Below are 23,794 nucleotides of genomic sequence, written 5' to 3'. Positions count from 1 at the left end.
ACAATTTTATACAGTAAGCCCCAGTGCTTAAAGACTATTGTGACTTTTTTCATTTCTACTGCAGCACTCTGGCAGACACATATATCCCTCACCAAGTATATGATAAATGACAGTTAGTAATCTCTAGTACTAGACATCATAAAGCATTCAGTTATGTAAGGAGCACAGGAACTGTCTAAGTGGTATAAGAGAGTTCTTATATAATGTCAAACGCAGGTGTACAGTTCGTAATGCAGCCTTGTCTTAGTTTTCTATGGTTACGTACTCAGGTAAATGTAATTATTAGTTGTTATATATCTGTTATTGTCTAGTGCCTTGTCTTTGAATTTTGAGTACATTGTATAGTTTAACCATCTGTCTTAGTTGGGGCTGAGTCATTGTCTTACAAGTCACATGTAAGTCTCAAGTCTTTTCAATCAAGTCCAGAGTTCAGGTTTTAATGTGCTCTTCAGCAAATGACATGTAATTCCATTAATAAGCTTTTTAATGTTAAAAACATTCCAGCTTCACAAATACACTATATTACCAAAAGTATTCGCTCACCTGCCTTTACTCATTCTATGAACTGAAGTGCCATCCCATTCCTAACTCATAGAATTCAATATGATGTCGGTCCACCTTTTGCAGCTATTACAGCTTCAACTCTTCTGGGAAGACTGTCCACAAGGTTGAGGAGAGTGTTTATAGGAATTTTTGACCATTCTTCCAAAAGCGCATTGGTGAGGTCACACACTGATGTTGGTCGAGAAGGCCTGGCTCTCAGTCTCCGCTCTAATTCATCCCAAAGGTGTTCCATCGGGTTCAGGTCAGGACTCTGTGCAGGCCAGTCAAGTTCATCCACACCAGACTCTGTCATCCACGTCTTTATGGACCTTGCTTTGTGCACTGGTGCACAGTCATGTTGGAAGAGGAAGGGGCCCGCTCCAAACTGTTCCCACAAGGTTGGGAGCATGGAATTGTCCAAAATGTTTTGGTATCCTGAAGCATTCAATGTTCCTTTCACTGGAACTAAGGGGCCAAGCCCAGCTCCTGAAAAACAACCCCATACCATAATTCCTCCTCCACCAAATTTCACAGTTGGCACAATGCAATCTGAAATGTACCGTTCTCCTGGCAACCTCCAAACCCAGACTCGTCCATCAGATTGCCAGATGGAAAAGCGTGATTCATCACTCCAGAGAACGCGTCTCCACTGCTCTAGAGGCCAGTGGCGGCGTGCTTTACACCATTGCATCCGACGCCTTGCATTGCACTTGGTGATGTGTGGCTTGGCTGCAGCTGCTCGGCCATGGAAACCCATTCCATGAAGCTCTCTGCGTACTGTACTTGGGCTAATCTGAAGGTCACATGAAGTTTGTAGCTCTGTAGCAATTGACTGTGCAGAAAGTCGGCGACCTCTTTGCACTATGCGCTTCAGCATCCGCTGACCCCTCTCCGTCACTTTACGTGGCCTACCACTTCGTGGCTGAGTTGCTGTTTTTCCCAAACGCTTCCATTTTGTTATAATAGAGCTGACAGTTGACTGTGGAATATTTAGGAGCGAGGAAATTTCACGACTGGATTTGTTGCACAAGTGGCATCCTATGACAGTTCCACGCTGGAATTCACTGAGCTCCTGAGAGCGGCCCATTCTTTCACAAATGTCTTGTTTCACAGTCTGCATGCCTGAGTGCTTGAATTTATACACCTGGGGCCAGGCCAAGTGATTAGAACACCTGATTCTGATCATTTGAATGGGTGAGCGAATACTTTTGGTAATATAGTGTATGTAGATTATCTGCTGGATCACAGCAATCCGACACAAATCATTCATTTTTAATGAAGGTAGTAACATTATTGCTGTGTTGTGATTTTGTGCTGTAAAATGTCCAGCGTAGGTTGCATGGTCATCTGTTTATCAGGCTGATTCGTCCTCTTGTTTTAGGTAGGAAACCTGCAACACTGTCAGAACTGATTATTGCTGTACAAAGGCCCACACAGAGCCTGTGGTACATAAACAACTAGGTGGTGGGCTCTTTACAATGGACACCACAGGTCACTGTGTATGCAGTGCAACAATGAGTTTTGAGTCATGTTTTTAAGTACCCTTGGGGGAAGCTATCAAGTGTTTTCAAATTTAAAGGCTCAAGTCCAAGTGAAGCCACACGTCAGTTTGTGACTTGTGTCTGACTCGACTAAGTCATGTGACCGCTTTGATATGATACTAATACTCTTGTTATTTAACTACTTTTTAAAACCAGTTTTTGAAACGTATATTAATAATTTTATTCACAAGCGTGGCTCCCTTCCAAGCCGCTGACCTGAGTTTGATTCTCAGCCAATACAGAAATCCTCTTCAAATGTCCCCTCTGTGGGATAAATAAAGGCTTTCTTATAAATGGACATTTTTAAAATTTGAACTCCAGGAAGATGTGTGACTACTGTGGCAGTCCCTAATGAGGATCCTGTAAACACAATAAAAAACATCACTGAATACATTTTGGACCGTAACTATTGACCACATTGACTAGAACTTTCAAACAGACATTTTTCTTTTCCTAGACAGACTAACTGTTACTGGCGTAGAGGCTTTATCTGGCTTAGCAGGCCAATCATTAATGCCAAATCACAGGACCAGGATTAGCATCACGGACTAAGACTCTTGCTTCCTGCTGCTGTGAGCCAGTGACAATGATTAAAGGCACAAGTTTGTTTTATTAGTTTTGTTATTAGGAAAAAATTGGGGTAGATTTTACCAGTTAAGAGGAGCTAAATAGGGTTAATCAGTGTCTTAGGTAGTCATAAAAACACAATTATGTGTTTAAACACAGTAAACAGCATGTTGGAACCATGCTGTTGTACATCACAGGACAAACAAAATCATATGTCACAGTGCAACACTGATTATTTTAAATGATATTAGTATGCCTCCAGTGTTTTTATTTAATGCATCTATCATAGGTGTTCAGACTAGTGGAAACATGGAAGTAATTCAGGATATATTTCACTGGTCTGCAGTGCAGACTGCAACAGTGACTCAGCAGTCACCTGACGTCTTTCTACACAAATAAACGACCAGACTTGTAGTTTTGATGCAAGGGCTTTACTGCTCAGGGAAGACGCAGGACTGAAGTAGAGACAGCTGGGTCTGCGCTGGCTTCTTTAATTTTCCAACCCACTTCACACCACTTTATCTGAAAACTCTGACAATAGTAGTCGGTCCTAGGGAAGGAATGAGCCCACATTAGGCAAATGAGATTAAGAACAGGGTAATAACTTTTTGATGTCGGCTTCAATCAAACTCTGTTGAGCTGACGGGTATATGAAGATGACGCCCAAGGCATCAGTTCACCCTCATTAACTCGCTGAATACTAAGCTTAATTTTACTGCTTTACTTAACAGAAAACAAGGAAAGAGGTAAAGCAGATTTGAAGGCCTGTCACAGCATAACATTTAAGCAGAAAGGGTTTCTTTCATCTTCTCCAATAGTGACCTCAGTATTGACTGTACAGAACAGCACATTTGAAGGTTTTAGCTTTGCATTTGGGAAATTATTAATCTTCTCTTATCTTTCTTATTTTGTCACATTAATTGAGTGATAGAGAACATAGTCTGCAGAATAACTGATGAGTAATAATGACATTTTAAATGGATACTAAACAAACTGAAGGTTCACATACTCACTTTCACAGCTTTTAAAACCACATCTGAGAGCCTTGACAAACAAATGGAGCTGACTCAGGAGTCATCTCATGAGCTAGGTCAAGGGTGGTCCAAGGACGGTTGTGTTTGATGATCCTCAATCTTTGTCTGGCTATAACATGACTCCTGAATAATGACAGTGACCTTTTTCCTATTAATATTGTGGCTGGTTTTGTTCTGGCGATGTCATATTAAAGTTATAGGCCAATGCAGTCTCTGCTTTAACAGTGTCCATGGTGTAACGACACCAATTTAAAGGTGTTAAATAGTTTATAGCAGATGTTGACACCTTGTGACTAGAGGATTGCTGCTTCTCTAGATGTTGTGATAGCTCAGCTCATCACTACATGTTAGTTCAGTTTATTTATACATTATTTATTAAGTTTACATTAGTAACTTGGTTTTATTCTGTAAAATTAATTAATTCAATAATTATTAATTCTCCTCCCTAACGCCACCTAGACCCCCTCCAATAAAATAAAATTTGTTTGCCTTCTTAACATGTTCTGTGTGTACAGTGTACCAATCACTTAAAAACAGAAATAGAAATATAACGTTTGTTGTCTTAAATCACTCAGAATATCTTATTATGTAGAAATGAAACCTCATGCATTCATAGGTTATACACATCTGTATGAATATAATGAATACACATGAATATAAAAATCCCAGTGTCATGGAAAAATAATTTGCTGGCAACAGAAGCCATTTAAACTTGATTTATGCCTCACAGTAGGTTCTGAAGTGGCGATGTCATATATCAACTCCTATAATATCATTTTTTTATGTGCAAACTAAATGGCCAATCATTTTAGCTGTAACCTTTAACTTTCCTGTAGTCCAGGGTAAAAATTAGCATGATAACCACATTGCTTTGACCTTGTGTGTGTCTCTGTGCTGACGCGTGCATTGGCATCGTAGAAGGATCCACCGTCAAACTCAGTGGTTTGATATTCAGAGCAGGATGTTGTCTGTCGGTCTACATTAGAATTATTACATTTACATTTGAAAGAGGAGCATAATACACTGACATCACTCTGGAACTATAAGCTTCAAAAAATCTGATATCATCCTTTGCCAACACTATCTGTACATTTAAAGTTTTCACCAATTAAACTAAAACTGTTCGCTGAATGGAACTTTGACTTCAACCACGTTTTAAACTGCATTAGTCTCCCTAGAAGTTTGTATCTTCTGTGTGATTATTATTTTTTTTTTTACATGTTGTCTTCAAATTCCTTGAACCCTCCTCTCACCATCCCCCTTGCCATTGCTAATGTGGAACATGCTATCTGGAGCAGTGCGGTGGCTCGGCCTCGGCCGATCAGTGCTCCGTTTTAGTCTCTTTTAAACAGAGCGTTCTCGTTTTGGGAGTTCAGACATGGATATTTATATCAAGCGGGTCAGCTGAGGAAGAGCCGAAATGAGCAGAAACACTGAGTTCTGTCTGACAAATGACCTTCCTTCCTCTGGGCCATGCAGTTATGAACAGAGTCGTTCAAAGACCGAGAGGTAGTGAGGAGTTCACCTCTGAAGATCCTTAAGTCAACCGACGGAAGTGGGGGAAGATGACATCCAGCGTCTACTCCGCCACCAGTTATTTTTGTCAAGAAAATGGATCATTGCAGACGTTTGAGCCCAGTTAACACAAAAGCAGCAGCCCGTAAATACTCACTTGAGTGCCAAATGTGTATTAATCCTCAAGTGAAAATAGTCCCCAACAAGTGCACTGTTTGTTCTTGTCTGCACAGGTGTTGCAGAATTTACTGAGCTTTTATTTTTTTTTTAAATAACAGAAAATACTTGTCCCACTTCACTGAGTCTGCTAGGGATTTGCTGATGCTGAGAAAAATATCCGATGAACATCATTTTCAGAGTAGATTTCATATATGGCCAGGGGTTACAACATCAGCTGATTTTAGCTTGATTTCTGCCACATACGTATATCAGATTATTAGAAACTGTAGTACAGAAATGAGAAAGAAGTCTAATGTAGATATATGCACCACTGACTGTTTATAAAGATGGATGAACTGCTGTGATGTCACCCAGAGCACTTTTGAATCTCAAATGTGGGCAAAGAGGTGGAGCATGAGCAGAGCTGAGCTGACACCAGTGCAGACAGCTAGCATCCCGGGACAACACCTGTCTCTCAATCAAAGAAGCCGTTCCTTTTACCATGCATTTTGCATTAAGCCTTGATATAATCCAAACAGGTGAGTTAAAGAAAATTCATCCCTCTACAGTTGTCAGGATTGGGGAGACCAAACCGTCCTTGTACCAGGCTTTAAACGTGTCTGTTTATGCTGTTAAGTTAGACATTTTAATTTCATTTAGATGTTATTGGGGTCAACTAGTTTTGATGGCACTAAAACAGACGACCTGATAGACTCTTTTTTTATTTTTTACATTTATCCCATATTTCAAATGGGCAAGATGAGTATCCATTATATCAAAAAATCCACTTGCTGTGTCTTTAGCTGTTGAAGTGCAGAAATATATGACAATGATATGCTAATGATACAGTATGTCATATTACCAAGCCAGACGGCCAACTGATTTGATGAGAAGTCAAGAACACTTAAGACTGATCCAGCTCATAAAGAAAGCAGTGTGCCTCGAACAGATATTAAAGTTATTTTAAAATAGTGGGAGCAGTGATTAATCAGCCAGTGGGAACATTTTCTCTGTGTGAGATTCTCAAAATGGTTTTTCCTGAACGTCACATTGTGTGACGGAATGATTCTGTCTCTCTGTCTGAGATGCTGGGAAAAGAAAGCTGAAGGGATGAATAGATGAGGGCAGCTTGGCTCTCTTGAAAAGGACCAATTAAACAAACACATTCAAGTTGAGGAGCAGACGTCTGCCTGCCTAAGGAGGCCTTAGCTTCACACTGTTTTGATCTGACTGGATGAATTTAGGCCCAGAAGGGTGACCCACATCATTGCCTTGTAAATTCTAGTCACAGCCTAATTTTGTATTACAATTAAAGCTCTGGGTTAAAGACCGGCATGATGATGGATTTATCACGAATACCACACAGTTTTCTTAGCTTCCTTTACCCAGAGGGGACTTTGGAGGTGTTAATTAGGCAATATTCATAAGGTTAAAAATACCTAAAAGTAGCCTGGAATAGTTCTGTTAATAGTTTTGTGCAATGATGTTTTCTTCTTTTACTTCTTTGTGGGTTCCTCCCTGAAAGATATCAGCGAAAAGATTCTGACATGCTGGTGTGTGGACTTTTTTGGAGGTTGAGATTTGTTTAATCAAGGCATGTCTGACTCACAGCAGAGATAAGTCGATTCCCACCTTGACTTAAGTCACTGAGAAATCCATCAGTCTTGCACATTTGACAGCTTTCTTTAGGCTGAGCACATTTATCATTTTGTGGATAAGAACCTTGCTGTAGTTCACAACTAAATTGGACACTTGTCAGCGTCCTTAAAGCTATAAAATATTCATATTTTCACTCCATAATGTGACTCCAGCAATATCATGACCGGTCAGTCCAACACTTCAGTGTCAGTTTAACTAAAATATCTCAACAGCTGTTTGATGGTTGCAGTGACGTTTTGCACAGATGTTCATGTTCCCTTCGTGATAAACTGGCATTACTTGATCCTTTGACAACTAGAGGTTGATGTACACTTTTCTAAAGTGTAGGCAATATATGCCCACAATAGTAAAATATTACTTTACATTCATATATACACCAATGGTAAATGGCCTTGCTCAAAGCGCTTTACAGTCACAGACACATCTACCCATTCACTCACACAAGCACACACACATTCACACACCACTGGCAGCAACTGGGGGTTCAGTGTCTTGCTCAAGGACACTTCGGCATGTGGCACATTCCGGGGATCCAACCACTAACCCTCTGGTTCGTGGACAACCCGCACTACCTACTGAGCCACAGCCGCCCCAATCAAGCATGACATTATGACCACCTTTATTCTGGCAACAGAATGTTGTTAGTGGGGGCCTTTGGGTGCTATGGGTTGAGGGGAGGGGCCTCTGTGGATCATCCCACAGATACTTGGTCAGTTTGGGATCTAGTGAATTTGGACCCCAGGTAAACACCTTGTTCTGTTCTTCATGTTTTTTGAGTTAGGTCTAGGTTTAGGTGGGTGGTACATGTCCAAGTAACATCCACATAAATGCCAGGTCCAAAGGTTTCTCAACAGAACACAAGATGTATTGTCACAAGATGGTCAATGTTATTTACTTCTCCTGTCAGTGGTTTTATTGTTGTGGCTGATCGGTGTATGATCACCTAAAACAAGAAAAAAAAAACCTTTTCAAATAATGTATGGACTTACTGCCAAAATAAATGAGCAAAAATAATGAACTTTTTAAACTGTCTGTGCACCCATGTCACTGTCACACATTCATGTCCATTAGCGGTGACTGGAACTGAAAGTGAACCTGCTCTGCGATGCCTCCAGCCTGCAGTGGTAGTGACAGTGAGTCCTTTCAGACGCTACCATTGTTGATGTTCTCTGACCCCCAGGGGAAACAGCAGCGTTTTAAACTTAGAGTGTCTTTGTTGTTGTGGTATCTAGTTGTACCAGTCTGCAGTGTCAGCCGGCAGGCAGCCATCAGCAGCAGCGAATGCAGTCTCTTCTCCTCAGTTTCACCTGAGAAAAGCACATCAGCAGGTCAAAGGGACACGCTGTCCCCCTGGGCCTCAATCCTCTGAAAGCAGGCCTACAAATTCATAGCATAGCTGGGTGATGCCGGTGTCTCCAGCACCCGTATCGATGAGGTTGCCTCAGTGTCATGTGTGGCTCTCGGAAGTATCAAAGCGAACTTGAAAATCATGGCTCACCCTCGCAGCTTAGTCATCGTGCTGTGAAACCGGATGCGTATGTGGGCAGATCTGCTGAAGTGTTAGAACTCCTCCTGACTGCTGTCCCAGCATGTCTCTTTCATCAGTCAGGTTATCGTTGTTCGGCCAAGTCCTTCAGGCTCATCCCTGGCTCCATGCAGCGGTCATCAGATGATTAAAAATCATAGTCTCTATCTCACATTAGAGACGGTGGCATCTGTGTGTCTGCAGGGAAAAACATATGCCTGTCAGTGTGTGTTGCTATGGAAACATCAACAGAGGGAGCCACATCCTCTAGTTTGCTTCAGAGAGGCTTTCCAACTATTTATTAAGATTTTATGCTGTAATGAGAATATAAAATCACTATGTAGTCCTAGATAACATTGCTTTGTTTCAGCACTTGTTTACAGCATTTGTTATCTCCTTTGACATTTAAAAATGATAATGTTTATCAGTTTATGATTTACTGTAGTGATCTTTCCATTGTCTGATCAGTAGCTTTTGCAGCTCATGCACATATATCAATGTAACAAAAAGAGATTAGCTACGATGGAATATAAATATACGGTCAGAAGAATAAAAACGACAGTGAAGTGAGAGATATGAATGATGTTTAATTTACTACAGTGGATTTTAACATAATAAAAAGATGGAGCAAAACCAAGTCCTCACATTTCTTCAGATTTGGATGTGTGCAAAATGCGGTTAAATGTAAAATGACTCCACAAAAATCTGTGTCATGAAGTTATTTCCATTTAGTTCAATAAAGAATATGATTGCATGAAGCAGATCAACAGAACGCTGATGATATGACTGTGATTATCATCTGTAATATAACAGCGAGTTATTGAGTGCTCCCTCTGAATCACAGATGGTCTAGTCTTTTAAGTACAGCAATGATTGCCTCATTGAATTTCCTTTTAATGTTTAAATCAGTCTCATTCAAACTCGTCTGCATCTTAGCTGATAATCCTCCTTTATGCTTTATTAGTACCACATTGTCTGAGCTTGAGAATCATTTTATTTAAAACACGTTGATATGGCGCATTGTATAATGATGCATAGTGCTGCAAACTCAGGGGATGCACTGACAATCATGGTGGAGTCGCTGAGGTGCTTCTATTATTGGACCTTTATAATATCTAATCTGGGCTGAAACAAAGGGGAAGTAAAAGCCTGGGAATGAATGACACAATGATATAACAAAAGCCCTGATTATGTTTAATATTCAGCCATGTAAGGAATTATTTTTTTTTTACGTTCCCTGTTTTCAGATTAAAGAAAATGCACTACTTTCCAACCTCCAACACATTTACAAGTCGTGGAAAAAACCTGCCTAACACCTAATATGACTACTGATCTCAACTTCTGTGTTGTTCTCTTGCCTTTAATTTTAAACTTCACCCAACAGACATCAGCGACCTATTTCCTATTCCAACTTTTGTTCTTGCGTTGATGCTCAAGTGGGTTGCCTGTCTCTATATAGGGATTGCCCCACATACAATGCAGAATGCAGTACAGTAAATCTCCCTGACTCAAAGAGGTTTTCCAGATCAGGTTTGGACGCCATCCAGCAGGATCTCTTCAGGCCAGACGGCCAAATGTCTGGCAACAGTGTCAGTCACCTTGTTTACCTCATTCTCCGGGCCTAAGATGTTAACACGATGTTTTAAATCTCCTCCTACAGGACAAAGGACTCTCCACCACAGGAGTGATGTCCTAGAGACTGTGGTCCTTGTCAACCCTTCAGAAGACACTGTTGTATCAGAGGTAAGGACATCGTACTCTTAGGGAACCATACAGTACCCTGGTTTATATATACAGAGGAAGCCTGAAATAACATTGAGGTTAACCCAGATACTTCCACTAGACTTAGACTTAGACTTAGATAAACTTTATTGATCCACAAGGGAAATTGCTTGGTTACAGTAGCTTAGTTGTCATAAAAAACACACTCTTAAGAACCTCAGATAAAAAGAAAAGATTAAGTTAAATAAAATAGAAATAAAAAATAAGTAGAATAAGATCTAGTAACATAAAATAGAAATAGTATAAGCCAAAATGTACAAATTATCATATTAGAATATGAACAAATGTACAAGAAATGGAAGAATATAAATATAAATTATATATACAGGGTAAGGTGTAAGGTGCAGTAGTATCCATTAACATTAATAACAATGAGTTATCTGTCACAGAAAGGTGAGTTGTTGTACAACTGGACAGAGAATGGTATGAAAGTAGTCCTGTAGCGTTCAGTGTGGGAGCGGAGCTGGATCAGCCTGTTGGAGAATGAGCTCCGCTGCCCCTCTATTGTCTGGTGTAGTGGATGTGACGGATTGTCCATGATGGAGAGCAGTTTGTCCAGTGTCCTCCTGTCCCTCACTGAGACAAACGTCTCCAACTTACTGCCAATCACATGACCAGCCTTTCGGATCAATTTGTCGATCCTACTTATGTCCTTTTTGCTGGTGCTGCTCCCCCAACAAACCACAGCAAAGTACAGGGCACTCTCAACAACAGACTGGTAGAACATCTCCAGCAACTTGCTGCACACGTTAAAAGACCTAAGCTTCCTCAGGAAGTAGAGTCTACTCAGTCCTTTCTTGTACACAGCATCACTGTTGTCCCTCCAGTCCAGTCTGCTGTTCATGTGGACTCCCAGGTACTTATAATGGTCCACTACTTCCACCTCCAGACCCTGGATGGAGATGGGCTCCACTGGTGTCCTCTTCTTCCTGAAGTCAATGACCAGCTCCTTGGTCTTGTCCACATTCAGGAGTAGGTGGTTTGTCTGGGACCACTCCACAAAGTCTGCGATCAGTGTCCTGTACTCCACCTCCTGTCCATCTCTAATACACCCAACCACTGCAGAGTCATCTGAGAACTTCTGCAGGTGGCAGGACCCAGAGCTGTACTGGAAATCAGAGGTGTAGAGAGTGAACAGAAATGGAGACAGGACAGTCCCCTGTGGTGCCCCCACATTACTGACAACAGTATCAGACAGGGAGCCCCCCAGCCGCACAAACTGGGGCCTGTCAGACAAGTAATCAGTAATCCAGGAAACAATGGAAGAGCTGACACCCATCCTGAGCAGCTTCTCACTCATCAGAAAGGGCTGAATGGTGTTAAAAGCACTGGAGAAATCAAAGAACATGATCCTCACAGAGCCCTTTCCACCATCCAGGTGAGAGTGAGCACGGTGCAGCAGGTAGATGACAGCATCATCCACACCAACATGAGGCTGATACGCAAACTGAAGAGGGTCCAAGACAGGGGTCACCAGGGGTCTCAGCTGAGCCAGGACGAGTCTCTCCAGGACCTTCATGACATGTGACGTCAGTGCAACCGGTCTGAAGTCGTTGAGGCCAGATGGGATGGGCTTCTTGGGCACCGGCACTATGCAGGATGTTTTCCACAGCACCGGTATCCTTTCCAGCTTCAGACTCAGGTTGAAGATGAAGTGCAGGATGCCAGACAGCTGTGAAGCGCAAGTCCTCAGGACCCGGGGGTTGACACGATCGGGGCCTGCTGTCTTGCCTTGTTTGACTCTCTCCAGCTGTCTTCTCACCTGGCCAGGCGTCACAGTCATAGGGCTGGTCTTCTCAGTGGGGGTGGGAGTAGGGGGGAGAGCAGAGGTGATAGGCAGGAAGGGATCAGTGGTGAGTTGTTGATTGGCCGTCTGGGGGGGTGTAAAGACTGGAGTGGTGGGGGGTGGAGGGCCAGCAGGGGGTCCAGTGGTGAATCTATTGAAGAAGACATTAAGCTCGTTGGCTCTGTCTGGGCCACCGTCCTGTTGTTTGGCTTTGATGTTGAAGCCAGTGATCAGCTTCATGCCCCTCCACACGTCCCGGGTGTTGTTCTGCTGGAGCTTGACCTCCAACTTCCTCCTGTAGGCGTCCTTACACTCCTTCAGCTGGACCTTGAGTTGCCACTGTATCCTCTTCAACTCGTCCTTATCTCCAGATCTGAAGGCCTGCTTCTTCTTGTTCAGCAGATCCTTCAGCTGGCTGGTGATCCAGGGCTTGTTGTTAGGATAACAGCGGACAGTCCTTGTAGGGATTACTGTATCCTCACAGAAGTTTATATAGTCCGTGATGCAGTCTGTCATGCTGTCAATGTCATTCCCATGGGGCTGGCAGAGCACGTCCCAGTTGGTGGTATCAAAGCAGTCCTGCAGAGCGTCGCTAGCCTCCTCACTCCACCTCCTAACTGTCCTCGTGGAGACAGGCTGTCTCTTCGCTGCAGGGACATACTCAGGTGTTAACAACACCAAGTTGTGATCAGACCGTCCCAGTGGGGGCAGGGCAGTGGCACTGTATGCATCCTTTGAATTAGCATACAGTAGGTCCAGAGTTCTATTTTCCCGGGTCGCACAATGAACAAACTGGTGGAAAGTGGGTAAAACAGTGTCCAAGGTGATGAGGTTAAAATCCCCAGAAATGACAACGAGGGCCTCCGGGTGTTTGGACTGTTGCCTGGCAACAGTGGCGTGGATGGTGTCACTCGCTGCTGCCTTGTCCGCTGAGGGAGGGATGTAAACTCCCACAAAGATGACAGACGTGAATTCCCTCGGTAAATAATATGGACGCATTCCCACAGCTAAAAGTTCAATGTCCGGCGTACAGACACGCTCCTTCACAGTCAAATGAGCAGGGTTGCACCATCTCTCATTCACAAAAACAGCAATCCCGCCGCCGTTCTTCTTACCGCTCAGGACCGTGTCTCTATCCGCCCGTAGAGTCTTGAAGCCGGGTAAAGATGCACTGTGGTCCGGGAAGTTCGCGTGCAGCCAGGTCTCCGTAAAACACAAAATACTGCTCACGGCGTACTCCCTCTGGGTCCTAACAAGCGCACACAGTTCGTCCATCTTATTAACCAGAGACCTCACGTTCCCCATAAGGACAGATGGTACCGCTGGTTTGAATTTCCGTCTCCGCTCTTTCACTTTCGCGCCAGCACGGCATCTCCGGCGCTTCTTCCTAAGTTCCTCGGGAATCTCAGGCCTCGCTCCGAACAGCGCAGGGGGTATGGACAGCGCTAGCAGTTGCTCTCGTGTGTATACGAAAGGACGGCCACTCTGCTGAGCGCTACAGCTCAGCACTGAAAGTCCAGAAAAAACGAAAAAAAGCAGCTTAAAAAGACAAAAGCGGCCAAAAAACATGGTGATAGTTTTTTGGCATAGGATTCAAGAATAAGTTAGAAAAAAAAAAAGATCGAAGGAACACACAAAAATTGTAAGAATCACGGAGCTACTGTGACCTGCTGCCACTCTTTCAGGCGCTCGACTAGGAATGTGAAACGCTACACTACTTAGCTGTAGCGTTTTTTCTTTTTAGAAAACAATTTAATTTCACAACCTTTTGTATTTGTAGTCATGTTTTGTAGTGCATATTACAGTATCTTAAGTCCCTTTCTGTCACATATATCCATTTCATATCAAGCGCTGTTCTTCTTTAGACATCACCTCTTTCTCCCTGAATGTGAGGATGGAACAGAAAGAGCGATGACAATTTTTAGGACAGTCATGAAAAATCTTGTTAACCTTGACACAGTTCAAGTGCATCTTTCTTTATCCGTGATGCATGTATTTCTCTTTCACTGTCTTGGCACTGTTGTCTCTCCTTTAACTGTCCTTTGTCCTTTGTGTGTGTCCCAGATCCAGACACTAGTCACAGACTCGGCAGGACACAAGCTCCTGGTCTTGAGTGGCCAGAGCTCAGATCACGGTGGCCTTCTTCTTCAAAGTGGGGTTTTCACCTACCAGACCTTTTCACGTGTCTTTACTGATCCTGGGGTGAGTTATCTGCTGTTGGTACTTTCCTGAATGCATGTGTGTGATTTATTGGTTTTGGAGACAAAGTGACAAACACACAAAGGACAATGGAGGCAGTTGAGAGTGTTCTCGTCCCGACTTTTTAGTTTTTTTGTTTTTTTTGTTCAACACCCTCCCCCAACCCAAAGATTGTCTACTATAATGCATGCCGTCACTGACTGCTGTGTGCGGGTGTGTCTTTCATTCAGGTCAGTGAATTGCTGGGCACAGCAGCCCCCAAGCAGCAGGCAACACTTACTGTGTCCTGCCGCGGGGAGGTGGGCTGGAGCTCCCTGGGACAGCAACAGATCCTGCGGGAGTTCCTGGAATACAAACTAAACCCTGAGCCTGTTCTCCTCAAGATGGAGGGCGTCACAGAGTTCACAGAGTACGTCTCTGAAACCGTTGATGTCCCTTCACCTTTCGACCTCCTGGAGCCTCCCACCTCCGGAGGTTTCCTGAAATTGTCCAAACCATGCTGTTACATCTTTCCCGGCGGACGAGGAGACTCTGCTCTCTTTGCTGTGAATGGCTTCAACATCCTAGTGGATGGAGGCTCTGAACGAAAATCCTGCTTCTGGAAGCTGGTCCGTCACTTGGACCGCATCGACTCCATTCTCCTCACACACATCGGCGCTGACAATCTCCCAGGTATCAATGGGCTTCTGCAAAGGAAGATAGCAGAACAGGAGGAGGAGCGGTCACAAGGCTCCACCAACTATAGTGACTGGATGAAGAACCTGATTTCTCCTGAACTAGGTGTTGTGTTTTTCAACGTACCAGAGAAGCTTCGCATGCCAGAATCTAATCTCAAAGTGAAACGCAGCATCGAAGAGGCCTCTCTTACTTTACAGTACCTTAACAAACTAGGAATCAAGCCGGAGCCTCTCTTTCGAGTGGTCAGCAACACTATTGAGCCTATTACACTCTTCCACAAGATGGGAGTGGGTAGGTTAGACATGTATATTCTCAACCCAGTCAAAGACAGTAAAGAAATGCAGTTTTTAATGCAGAAGTGGGCCGGCAACAGCAAGGCCAAAACTGGAATTGTGCTCCCAAACGGGAAAGAGGGAGAAATATCTGTACCCTACCTGACATCAGTTACAGCCTTGGTCGTCTGGCTCCCCGCCAACCCTGCAGAAAAGATCGTCAGGGTGCTATTCCCTGGGAATGCACCACAAAACAAGATCCTGGAGGGCCTAGAAAAATTAAAGCACCTTGACTTCTTGCGTTATCCTGTAGCCACACAAAAGGACATTGCCTCAGGAGCACCTCCCTCTGTTGTAAAACAAACCAAGTTAAAACAGAGAACAGATAGCAAAGAGAGTCTCAAATCATCCCCCAAGACAACTGCAAAAGTCTCAAAGAAAGAGACTGAAGCCCAAGATGATGTGTCAGCCACCACAGAAGCAAAAAGCGATTCTGTGAAAGAAAATATATCAGAAAAAAAAGAGGAGAAAAAACCTACCAAGACTCCAAAATCTAAAACGGAAGTGCCAGAAAAGAAGAAGCTCCTGAAAGAAAAATCATTAAAAAAGCATTCTAAGGAAAGGGTGTCAAAAATGGATGAGAAAAAGGACAAGGAAAAGAAAGAGATCAAGAAGGTGAAGAAAGACGACTCGGCTAAAAAAGACGAGAAGAAAGATGCAAAGTCCAAAGAGGACAAGAAGAAGGACGCATCCAAACCTGAGCTGAGAAAAATTACAAAGCCAGACCTGAAGCCATTTACCCCAGAGGTAAGAAAGACATTACATAAAGCTAAAGTGTCAAGTAAAACCAAAACTGGCAAAAGCAAAGCACCAAAGGCTGAACCTGCTGAACCCAAAGCAGAGGAGCCAAAACCTGAAACTATTCAACCTGAACTGATAGAGAATGGGGCTGTTGAGGGCACGTCCACTGCCTCCACACCTGAAGACCTCACCAAGGAGTTTGAAGAACTGGGAAAAGCTAAAGTTACAGATGTGTCTGCAGAGCCCACTGACAGTGTTGATGTTTCATCCAACCTGACAGCAGAAAGGGAAGAGAACAAGAAAGAACATGAAGCAATTTCTGAAATCCCATCTGGAACAAAGTCACCTGAAAGGGAGGTACCAGCCACAGAGGCAAAAGCTGAAACTGAAGACAGAGACAAGGAGTCAACTCAAGAGGGAGAACTGGAAGAGGCTCAAAAGTTTGAGGATGAAGGAGCAGCGACTCAGGATGAGGACGAGGAGGAGGAGGAAGAAGAGGCTCCGGCTGCTGAAAAGAAAGCACAGGAGGGGGAGGAGGAAGATGAAGAGGACATGGGCATAGGCGTTGATGAAGATGAATCAAAATGGAGGGAGGCAAAGGACGATGGGCTTGACCGGAAACATGAGATAGAGGAAATGGAGAAATCAGAGAATCTCTCAGCTAAGGCTGTGACAAAAGACAAACTACAAATGTCTCCATCCACGTATGAGAAAGAAGAAGAGGAGGAGGAAGATGAGGCACTGGAGAAAGCCGAACTGGAGGAGGTAGAAGATTTGGATGTAATAGCAGATGAAGAGATCAAAGTCAAACCTGAAGATGCAGTTGAAACTAGATCTACGGAAATTCTGACGGCAGGCAAAGAGGAAGAGGATGAGGAGGGCTACTTATCACATGTTGGTGGTGCCACTGCTCCTATAACGTCTGTTGTTCAAGGTGCCGCTGCAGCAGAGGCCATCTCCTACATCCAAGATGAGACGATTCCTGGCTACTCTGAGACAGAACAGACCATCTCTGATGAGGAGATCCACGAGGAAGCAGAGGAGAGAATACCACACCTCCAGTATGACGTTGGTGCCTATGACATCTCTGTTCCAGATCAGACGGGCTCTTTCGTAAATATTCATGGCATGAGGGAGATGCAAGCTGCGGCTGTTTCCGACAAAGGCTTTATTCCAGGTGTGCAAGAGCAAGTATCTGTGTTCACCAACATCATCACTGCTCCTCTAGCAGAAGAAGAGCATGTGTCTTCTGCAACGTCCATCACAGAGTATGACAAAATGTCCTCCTTCCCTACTTCCATTGCTGAAGATCAATCAGTGGCATCTGTTGCAGCACCACTAGCTGAGGAGCCACCCAAGTCCCAGGCTGTCCTGACAACCCCACCTGACGTTAGCCAAGGCAAAGAACAGCCGCATTCTGCAGAAACTCTTTCACCACCTTCTTTAGAAGATGACAAGCAACCCAAATCTCCTTCTGATGATTTACAGCTTCCTATTGCAGAAGTGAAGACAGTGACTAAGGCTCCTGATGCTCCCGAAGAAGAGGAGGAGGAAGAAGAAGAGGAAGAAGACCAAACGCCGAATGTTGACATTTCGCTTGAAAAACTCCAAGAGGGCTATGCTGCACCCCAAATGATTCAGGATAAAGAGAAAGCAGATGAAAAGTTTCCTGACACAAAGTCTCCAGAACCGTCTGTACAAGACATCAAACCAGTCCACCTACCAGTTGAGGAGGAAAATATTGATGCAGTTGCGGCTAAAGATATTTCATCAGTTGTGCCCACAAGACCATTTGGATCAGACTCAGTAACTTCAGAAAGTGAAGAGCGTTGCTTCAGTCCGGATGATATCACTGTGAAAATGGCTTCCCCTCCACAGTCCGGACCCTCAAGCGCAGCTCACTCTCCACTTCGTCAGTCTCCGGTGGAAGATAAGGCGAAGGTCTTCCCTGATTTGGAGCTGCAAAAGCAAGAGGAGCTTCCCGAGGTGGTCACCACAACTGATGATAAGACAAAAAAGAAAGATGACACAGAAACAGAGATGCAGAAAGATGTTGACAAACAGAAAGCAGAGCAGCCTGAAGTAGATGTTGCAGGATCTTTGGAGAAATCATTTGAAAAAGACATGAAAGAGGCCCCAGTGATGAAAGAGCCAGAAAAATACGCTTTACCTTCTAAAGATGAAGAAAAACTGGCAGAGACAGTGCCTGTTGTTGCTGCCTCTTTAACTGAAGTTCAGCTACCAGTCACAGAGAGGGATTCCCACCTCTTGCCTGGACAACACGATGAAGACACTGATGACACTTTCAAAGAAAAAGAACCTAAAGAGCCTGTAGCAGGTAAATTCCCAGGGAGGGAGAGTCGTTCCCTTGATGATGATGACGATAACAAGAAAGACGATGACGATGACAAATATACCGTTAAAATCGTCAAGGCGGAACAGGAAAAAGAAAAGGACGACACCCTAGATGCCAGACAAACCGAGGATGAGCAGAAACAGACATCTGTCACCCAGGAAGATGTTTCTGTCGTTAAGCCCGTCACGGATGAGAAAACAGAGAAGGAGGTTGTAAAAGATGTTACTTCTGATGTTAAACCTGTCAAAGAAGAAATTGAAAAGGACATTGTGACTGTTGATAGAGCCATTAGAGATGAACACAAAGAGCCAGAAAAAGATCACGCTCCAGTGGTGAAAACCACTCAAGAGGCAGGGATGGAAATTATCACTTCTGAGGAGAAACAAATCAAAGATGAGCAGAAGCAAAGTGATGAAACACAAAAAGAAGATGCTGACCTCAAAACCAAAGTTGAGGTTAAGGAGACAGATGTTAAAAAGGATGTGTCTGACAGTAAGATTTTAAAAGAGGAGGAAAAGAAAGAAGCAGAGAAGAGTGATACTTCTGATATCAGCTCTTTACAGACTCAAGAGAAAGAGACTGAAAAGGTCCACACTCCAGATATCAAGCCTGTTAAAGAGGAGATGGAGAAAGAGGCAAAGAAAGATGATGCTCCCATCACTGAGCCAAGTCAAGATGAGGAGAAGAAAAAGGAGGCAGAAACGTCTTCTATCAAAGTGACTGAAGATAAGAAAGAGGAAAAGGAGATGGAGAAGACAGACATGCCTGCTACCAAGGCCTTGACACATGAGCAGATCGAAGACAGAGATGAAAAACAGATGAGCGACACTGCTTCTAAACTCACAACGGACATGGAAATTATCAGCAAGGATGATGAATCTGCTGTCACCATGAAAGAGGAACAGGAGAAAGAGACTTGTAAAGAAGTCATCTCAACCCTCAGCCACACACAGGTGGAAGAAAAGGATGAAACATTGAGCAAAGATGAGGTTTTGGAGGTCAAGTCAACCACAGAGCAAGAAAAGGAGAAAGATGCAAGTGAAGAAGAAAGTAATGACATTGAAACTTCCCAAGAACCGGACAAAGATGTGACAACACAAGATGATGTCTACATTGTCAAACCTACTGCAGAAGAGGAGAAGAAAGAAGACATGGCTACAGAGGTTACTGATGCTGTTAAACTTACTACAGCAGAAGTAAAAGAAAAGCTGCCAAGTAAGGATGAGATTTCTGATGTTAAACCAACAGCTGAAGAAGAAAAGAAAGAAGAAGCAAGTAAAGATGATGCTGCTGCCACTACACCTACCAAGATGGAGGAGTCTGTAATCATACACAAAGATGATGATCTCTCTGTCACACCAACCGAGACAAAACCAAAAGAAACACTTGTCAAACAAGTAGTGGAAGGGGAAAAAGAGCAAGAGGCAAGTAAAGATGTCACTTCTCCTGTCAAAACAGTTAAGATGGAGGAAGAGGAAGTAATGAGTGAAGATATCCCCGCTGTCAAAACAACAAAGGATGAAATATACACTACGGATGTCATTGTTGTTGCTACGCCCACCGCACAAGATGAAAAAGACAAAGAAGTCAGTAAAGATATTTGTGTAGTCGAATCAACAGCAGAAGAAGAAAAGGAGAAAACAATAGATAAGGAGGAAATGCACACTGTCACACTGACCAAGAAAGAAGAAGAAGAGGTGACGGTTCAGGATCATAGTGTTGCTATCATACCCATCAAGGAGGAAAAAGATACAGTAACAATAAAAGAGGACATTTCTGATATAAAAACCTCCAAAGAGGAGGAAACCAAAGACTCTGCAGGTGTTAAGCCCCTTACAGATGAAGAGGAGAAGAAGGCTGACTTGAAAGATGTTACATCAGATGTAAAACTCATCAAGGAGGAGGCAAAAGAAACACCAAAAGAGGAAGTCGTTGATAAAGAAATGAAAGTTGAAAAAGAGGATGAAAAACCAGATATTAGCGAGTATGTAACTATCAAGGAGCAGAAAGAAAAGGACATTGATGATACTTCTGTTAAAACCACTAAGGAGGAGGTAGATAAGCGTGATGTCTCTGATCAACAAACAATAAAACAGGAGACTAAAGAGCAGGAGAAGGGTGTCATCGATGACCACAAACCCATTTTGGAGGGGGCGAAGGATAAAGCAACTGAGAAGAGTGACATGGAAAAAGGAAAAGAAACAGATACCACTATTGAGCAACTCACAGATGCAAAAAAGCCATCTAAAGCTGAAACCACCGAGGAAGAAATAACAGATGTAGTCAAACAAACAAGTCGTGAAGATGAATCTATCAAGGAAGAGACAGAGATCAGCCCGGCATTTAGCACCAAAGAAGAAGAAAAAGTAAAAGATGATTATGTTTCTGAGTCTGAATCCAAGAAGGACGATAAAAAGGAGGTTGGTCTTCCACAGGCCCAGGCCTTGGAAGAGGTGAAGACTAAAAAGGGTGACATTTTTGAGGTTAGTGATAAGCATAAACATGAAGAGCCCTCTGATAAGCTTCCTGAAACTTGGACAGAGAAGGAAACTTTTGGCACTGCATCAGTAGAAATGCAGCAAGACTCTTCTGTAACAACACAGAGTGAAGACCAGAAAATGGTGAAAGATGACATTTCTTTGCCTCCCCCCCACATCCAGGAGGAGAAGAAAGAACAAGATAAAGAATCAAAGGTTGTTATTGGTCAGGAGGAGAAGACAGAGAAAGAAAAAGATGATGCACATGTTGCAGAACTGAGCAAAGAACAGAAAATGGAAAAAGAGCAAGAGAAAGAATACACTTATGAGACTGAAGATGTCAAAGTGGAAAAGACAAAACCAGCAGTAGATGATACGATTGTTAAAGAAAAGGATGCTGCTGACGTCAAGACGGGTGAGATCACAGAGAGAGAAAAGTATGACTACACAGATGCTGAACACACCAAAGAAGAAAAATGGGAGAAAGAGGAATTACAGGAGAAGGATTTGGATAAAACCACTAAACAACCTGCACAGACAACATCGGGAGAATTGGCGCCCCAGTCAGATTACAAACCTGCATTTGTGGTTCATTCCTCAGATGAAGACAGAGAAGATGAGGAAGAGGAAGATATTTGTATGGGAGGAGCCGGTTCCAGACCTTTGTCGGTGGAGCCCAAAAAATCTGACCATGACATCTGTTCTGCAAGTTTACCTTTAACTCAAACTCCACAGATGAGTGACCAAACTGAACCACCAATGACTCAACAGCCCACAGTGATCATCCCTACACTTACGATGCAGGAGCCCTCTTTGGATGAAGATGTCAAAGAGCTTGTAAAAGATGATTCCGGGATTTCACCTGAAGCAGACAAAGATATTGTGAAAACAGAAACTCCTGCGCCACTTGCTAAACCCGAGCCATCCTTTGATATTGTCACCTCAAAGGAGGAGACAATATTTACTTCAAAAGAAGAAACTGCTTCTGGTATCCCAGCTGCCAAAGCAGAACCAATGTCTGACTCAACTGAGAAAAAGCCTGCGTTGTCAACAGTATCGAGCACTGACAGCCAACCTAGGAGCTGTACACTTTCCAGCACTGAAAGCCAGTCAAGCGTGGAGGAAACACCACATAAAGAGATAGCAGGCTCAGGAGTCAGTGCTACAGAAAAGACAAAGATGGATGAGAAACCAGGAAAGGAAGCAGAGAGGGAGATGGAAGGAGAACGAGAGGTGGCTTCTCCAGGATTATCACAGCCTTGCTCATATTTCATGCTGGACAAAGATTCTGAAGATCAGATTAAGCACACAACTGATACTGTAAAAACGGAGAGTAGTGAAAAAATGAGCTCGGATAAGGAAACCGTAAGTGGAGACCTCGGAGATGAGAAGCAAACTTTTGGTGCATCTAAGTATGAGCCTTATGAAAAGCCCATACCCAAAGATCACGACCTAGACTCAAGAGAGGAGAGTGAGGTTTCTTTAGGTTTTGATCATGCTTCTGACATCTGTATTGACGATAACCGAAGAACAAGCCAGGCAGAGGCTGGAGGAGTCATGTTCCTCCTGGACGATCAGTACAAAGAGGAGCCTCTGTCCTTCAGTAGAGTCGACTACAGCCCGGTGTCCCTCACAGAGAGTGAAAGAAGCAGCCACCACAGTCAAAGCCCCTCCCCTAGATTTGAGGACAGAGAGAAAGGCCAAGAGGAAGAGAGTGAGAGAGAAGAAAGAACAGATACACCTTGTGTTGACAAGAGCTTTTCATCCATAGACATGCAAGACAACAAAATGTCCCAAGGTGCTGAGTCTGATTCTTTCAGTCTCAAAGAGGACAAACCTGAGAAGCCGGAGAAAGAGAAAGAAGATATGAGGGAAGGTGCTGCAGTATCTCTTCAAACACAGACTGCAGGAGAAAGGGATATAGCCTCTACCAGTGCTGCCATTCAGTCAGCAGGCATAACACTAACACGAGACACACCCTCTCCTTCATGGAGCCAGTCAGATCTCGGTGCCCAAGCTTCAGCTATCAGTGGAACTTTTGCAGAATTTACAGAGAAAGAGAAAGAAAAATCCGCAGAGTCACTTAAAGACAAAATGGAGTCCTCTGATCATAAAAAGGAAGGATCTCCATCTGGCCGGCATTCACCTGCAGAAAAAGACATTTTACCTCAACAAGCATCACTGTTAGAGACAGCAGCAACTTCAAGTCATTCAAGGGCTGCTGTAGGACATGAAGTAGATGACAATGTCTTGGCATCTGATAACAGTCAAATTAGCAGCTCTGCTCCTTGTAAATCCTTATGTTTTTCTGAAGGAAAAGAGAGCCTTATAGATAAACGGTTACTGGTAGAAGGGGAAGATTTCAATGTTGATGATGATGAAGACGAAGACGAGGATGAGGAAGACGAAGACGAGGAGGAGTCAAGTGATGTAGATCTGGAAAAGGGGGCCAGAGAACAGTCTGAAAAAGAAATGTGCAGAAGGGGCTCTGATGACAGTGCTACCTTAGCAGAGGTGGAGGACTCAAACAAAAAGTCACAGTTGCCTGAATCAAAGTTGCAGAAAGAGGAAACAGTCTGTAAACCAGCACCTGATGATACCTCAGCTTCTAAAGTCACAGAGACAGACAAGCAGGAGACGAGTAAAACAACACCTGAAACAAAACCACTTAAAGAGGAGGATGCAGTTAGTGATACAACCACATCCAAACCTCCTGAGTCAAAGAGTGAAGATGTAGGTAAAACTACTCCATCATCAGACACAAGCTCACTTAAAATCGCCGAAAGCTGTGTTACTGCAACAGATGCCGCAAAGCACCCTGAAAAAACGGAAGTAGGGGATACAGACAAAGAGCATTTGTCTCCTGAACCAACCTTAAAGAGGAGGTTGTCATCGGCAGA

At 43.5% G+C, this 23,794-nt stretch overlaps 1 protein-coding gene across 1 annotated transcript; it reads left to right on the top strand.

The window, feature by feature from the left end:
* Nucleotides 1-14,678: 14,678 nt before the first annotated feature.
* On the top strand, nucleotides 14,679-23,082 carry LOC311495154 (uncharacterized protein; the record flags this gene model as incomplete). Its single annotated transcript, XM_084554503.1, is given in 3 exon segments — nucleotides 14,679-23,016; nucleotides 23,019-23,041; nucleotides 23,047-23,082. Coding segments are annotated over 3 exon segments (8,382 nt in total). The 5' UTR covers nucleotides 14,679-14,693.
* Between the last annotated feature and the right edge of the window lie 712 nt (nucleotides 23,083-23,794).

This window comes from Chelon labrosus (assembly GCF_963514085.1).
Source record: "Chelon labrosus genome assembly, chromosome: 11".
Classification (NCBI taxonomy): Eukaryota; Metazoa; Chordata; class Actinopteri; order Mugiliformes; family Mugilidae; genus Chelon; species Chelon labrosus.
Note: the sequence above shows the minus strand (reverse complement) of the source record. Positions and strands in the feature narration are given on the sequence as shown.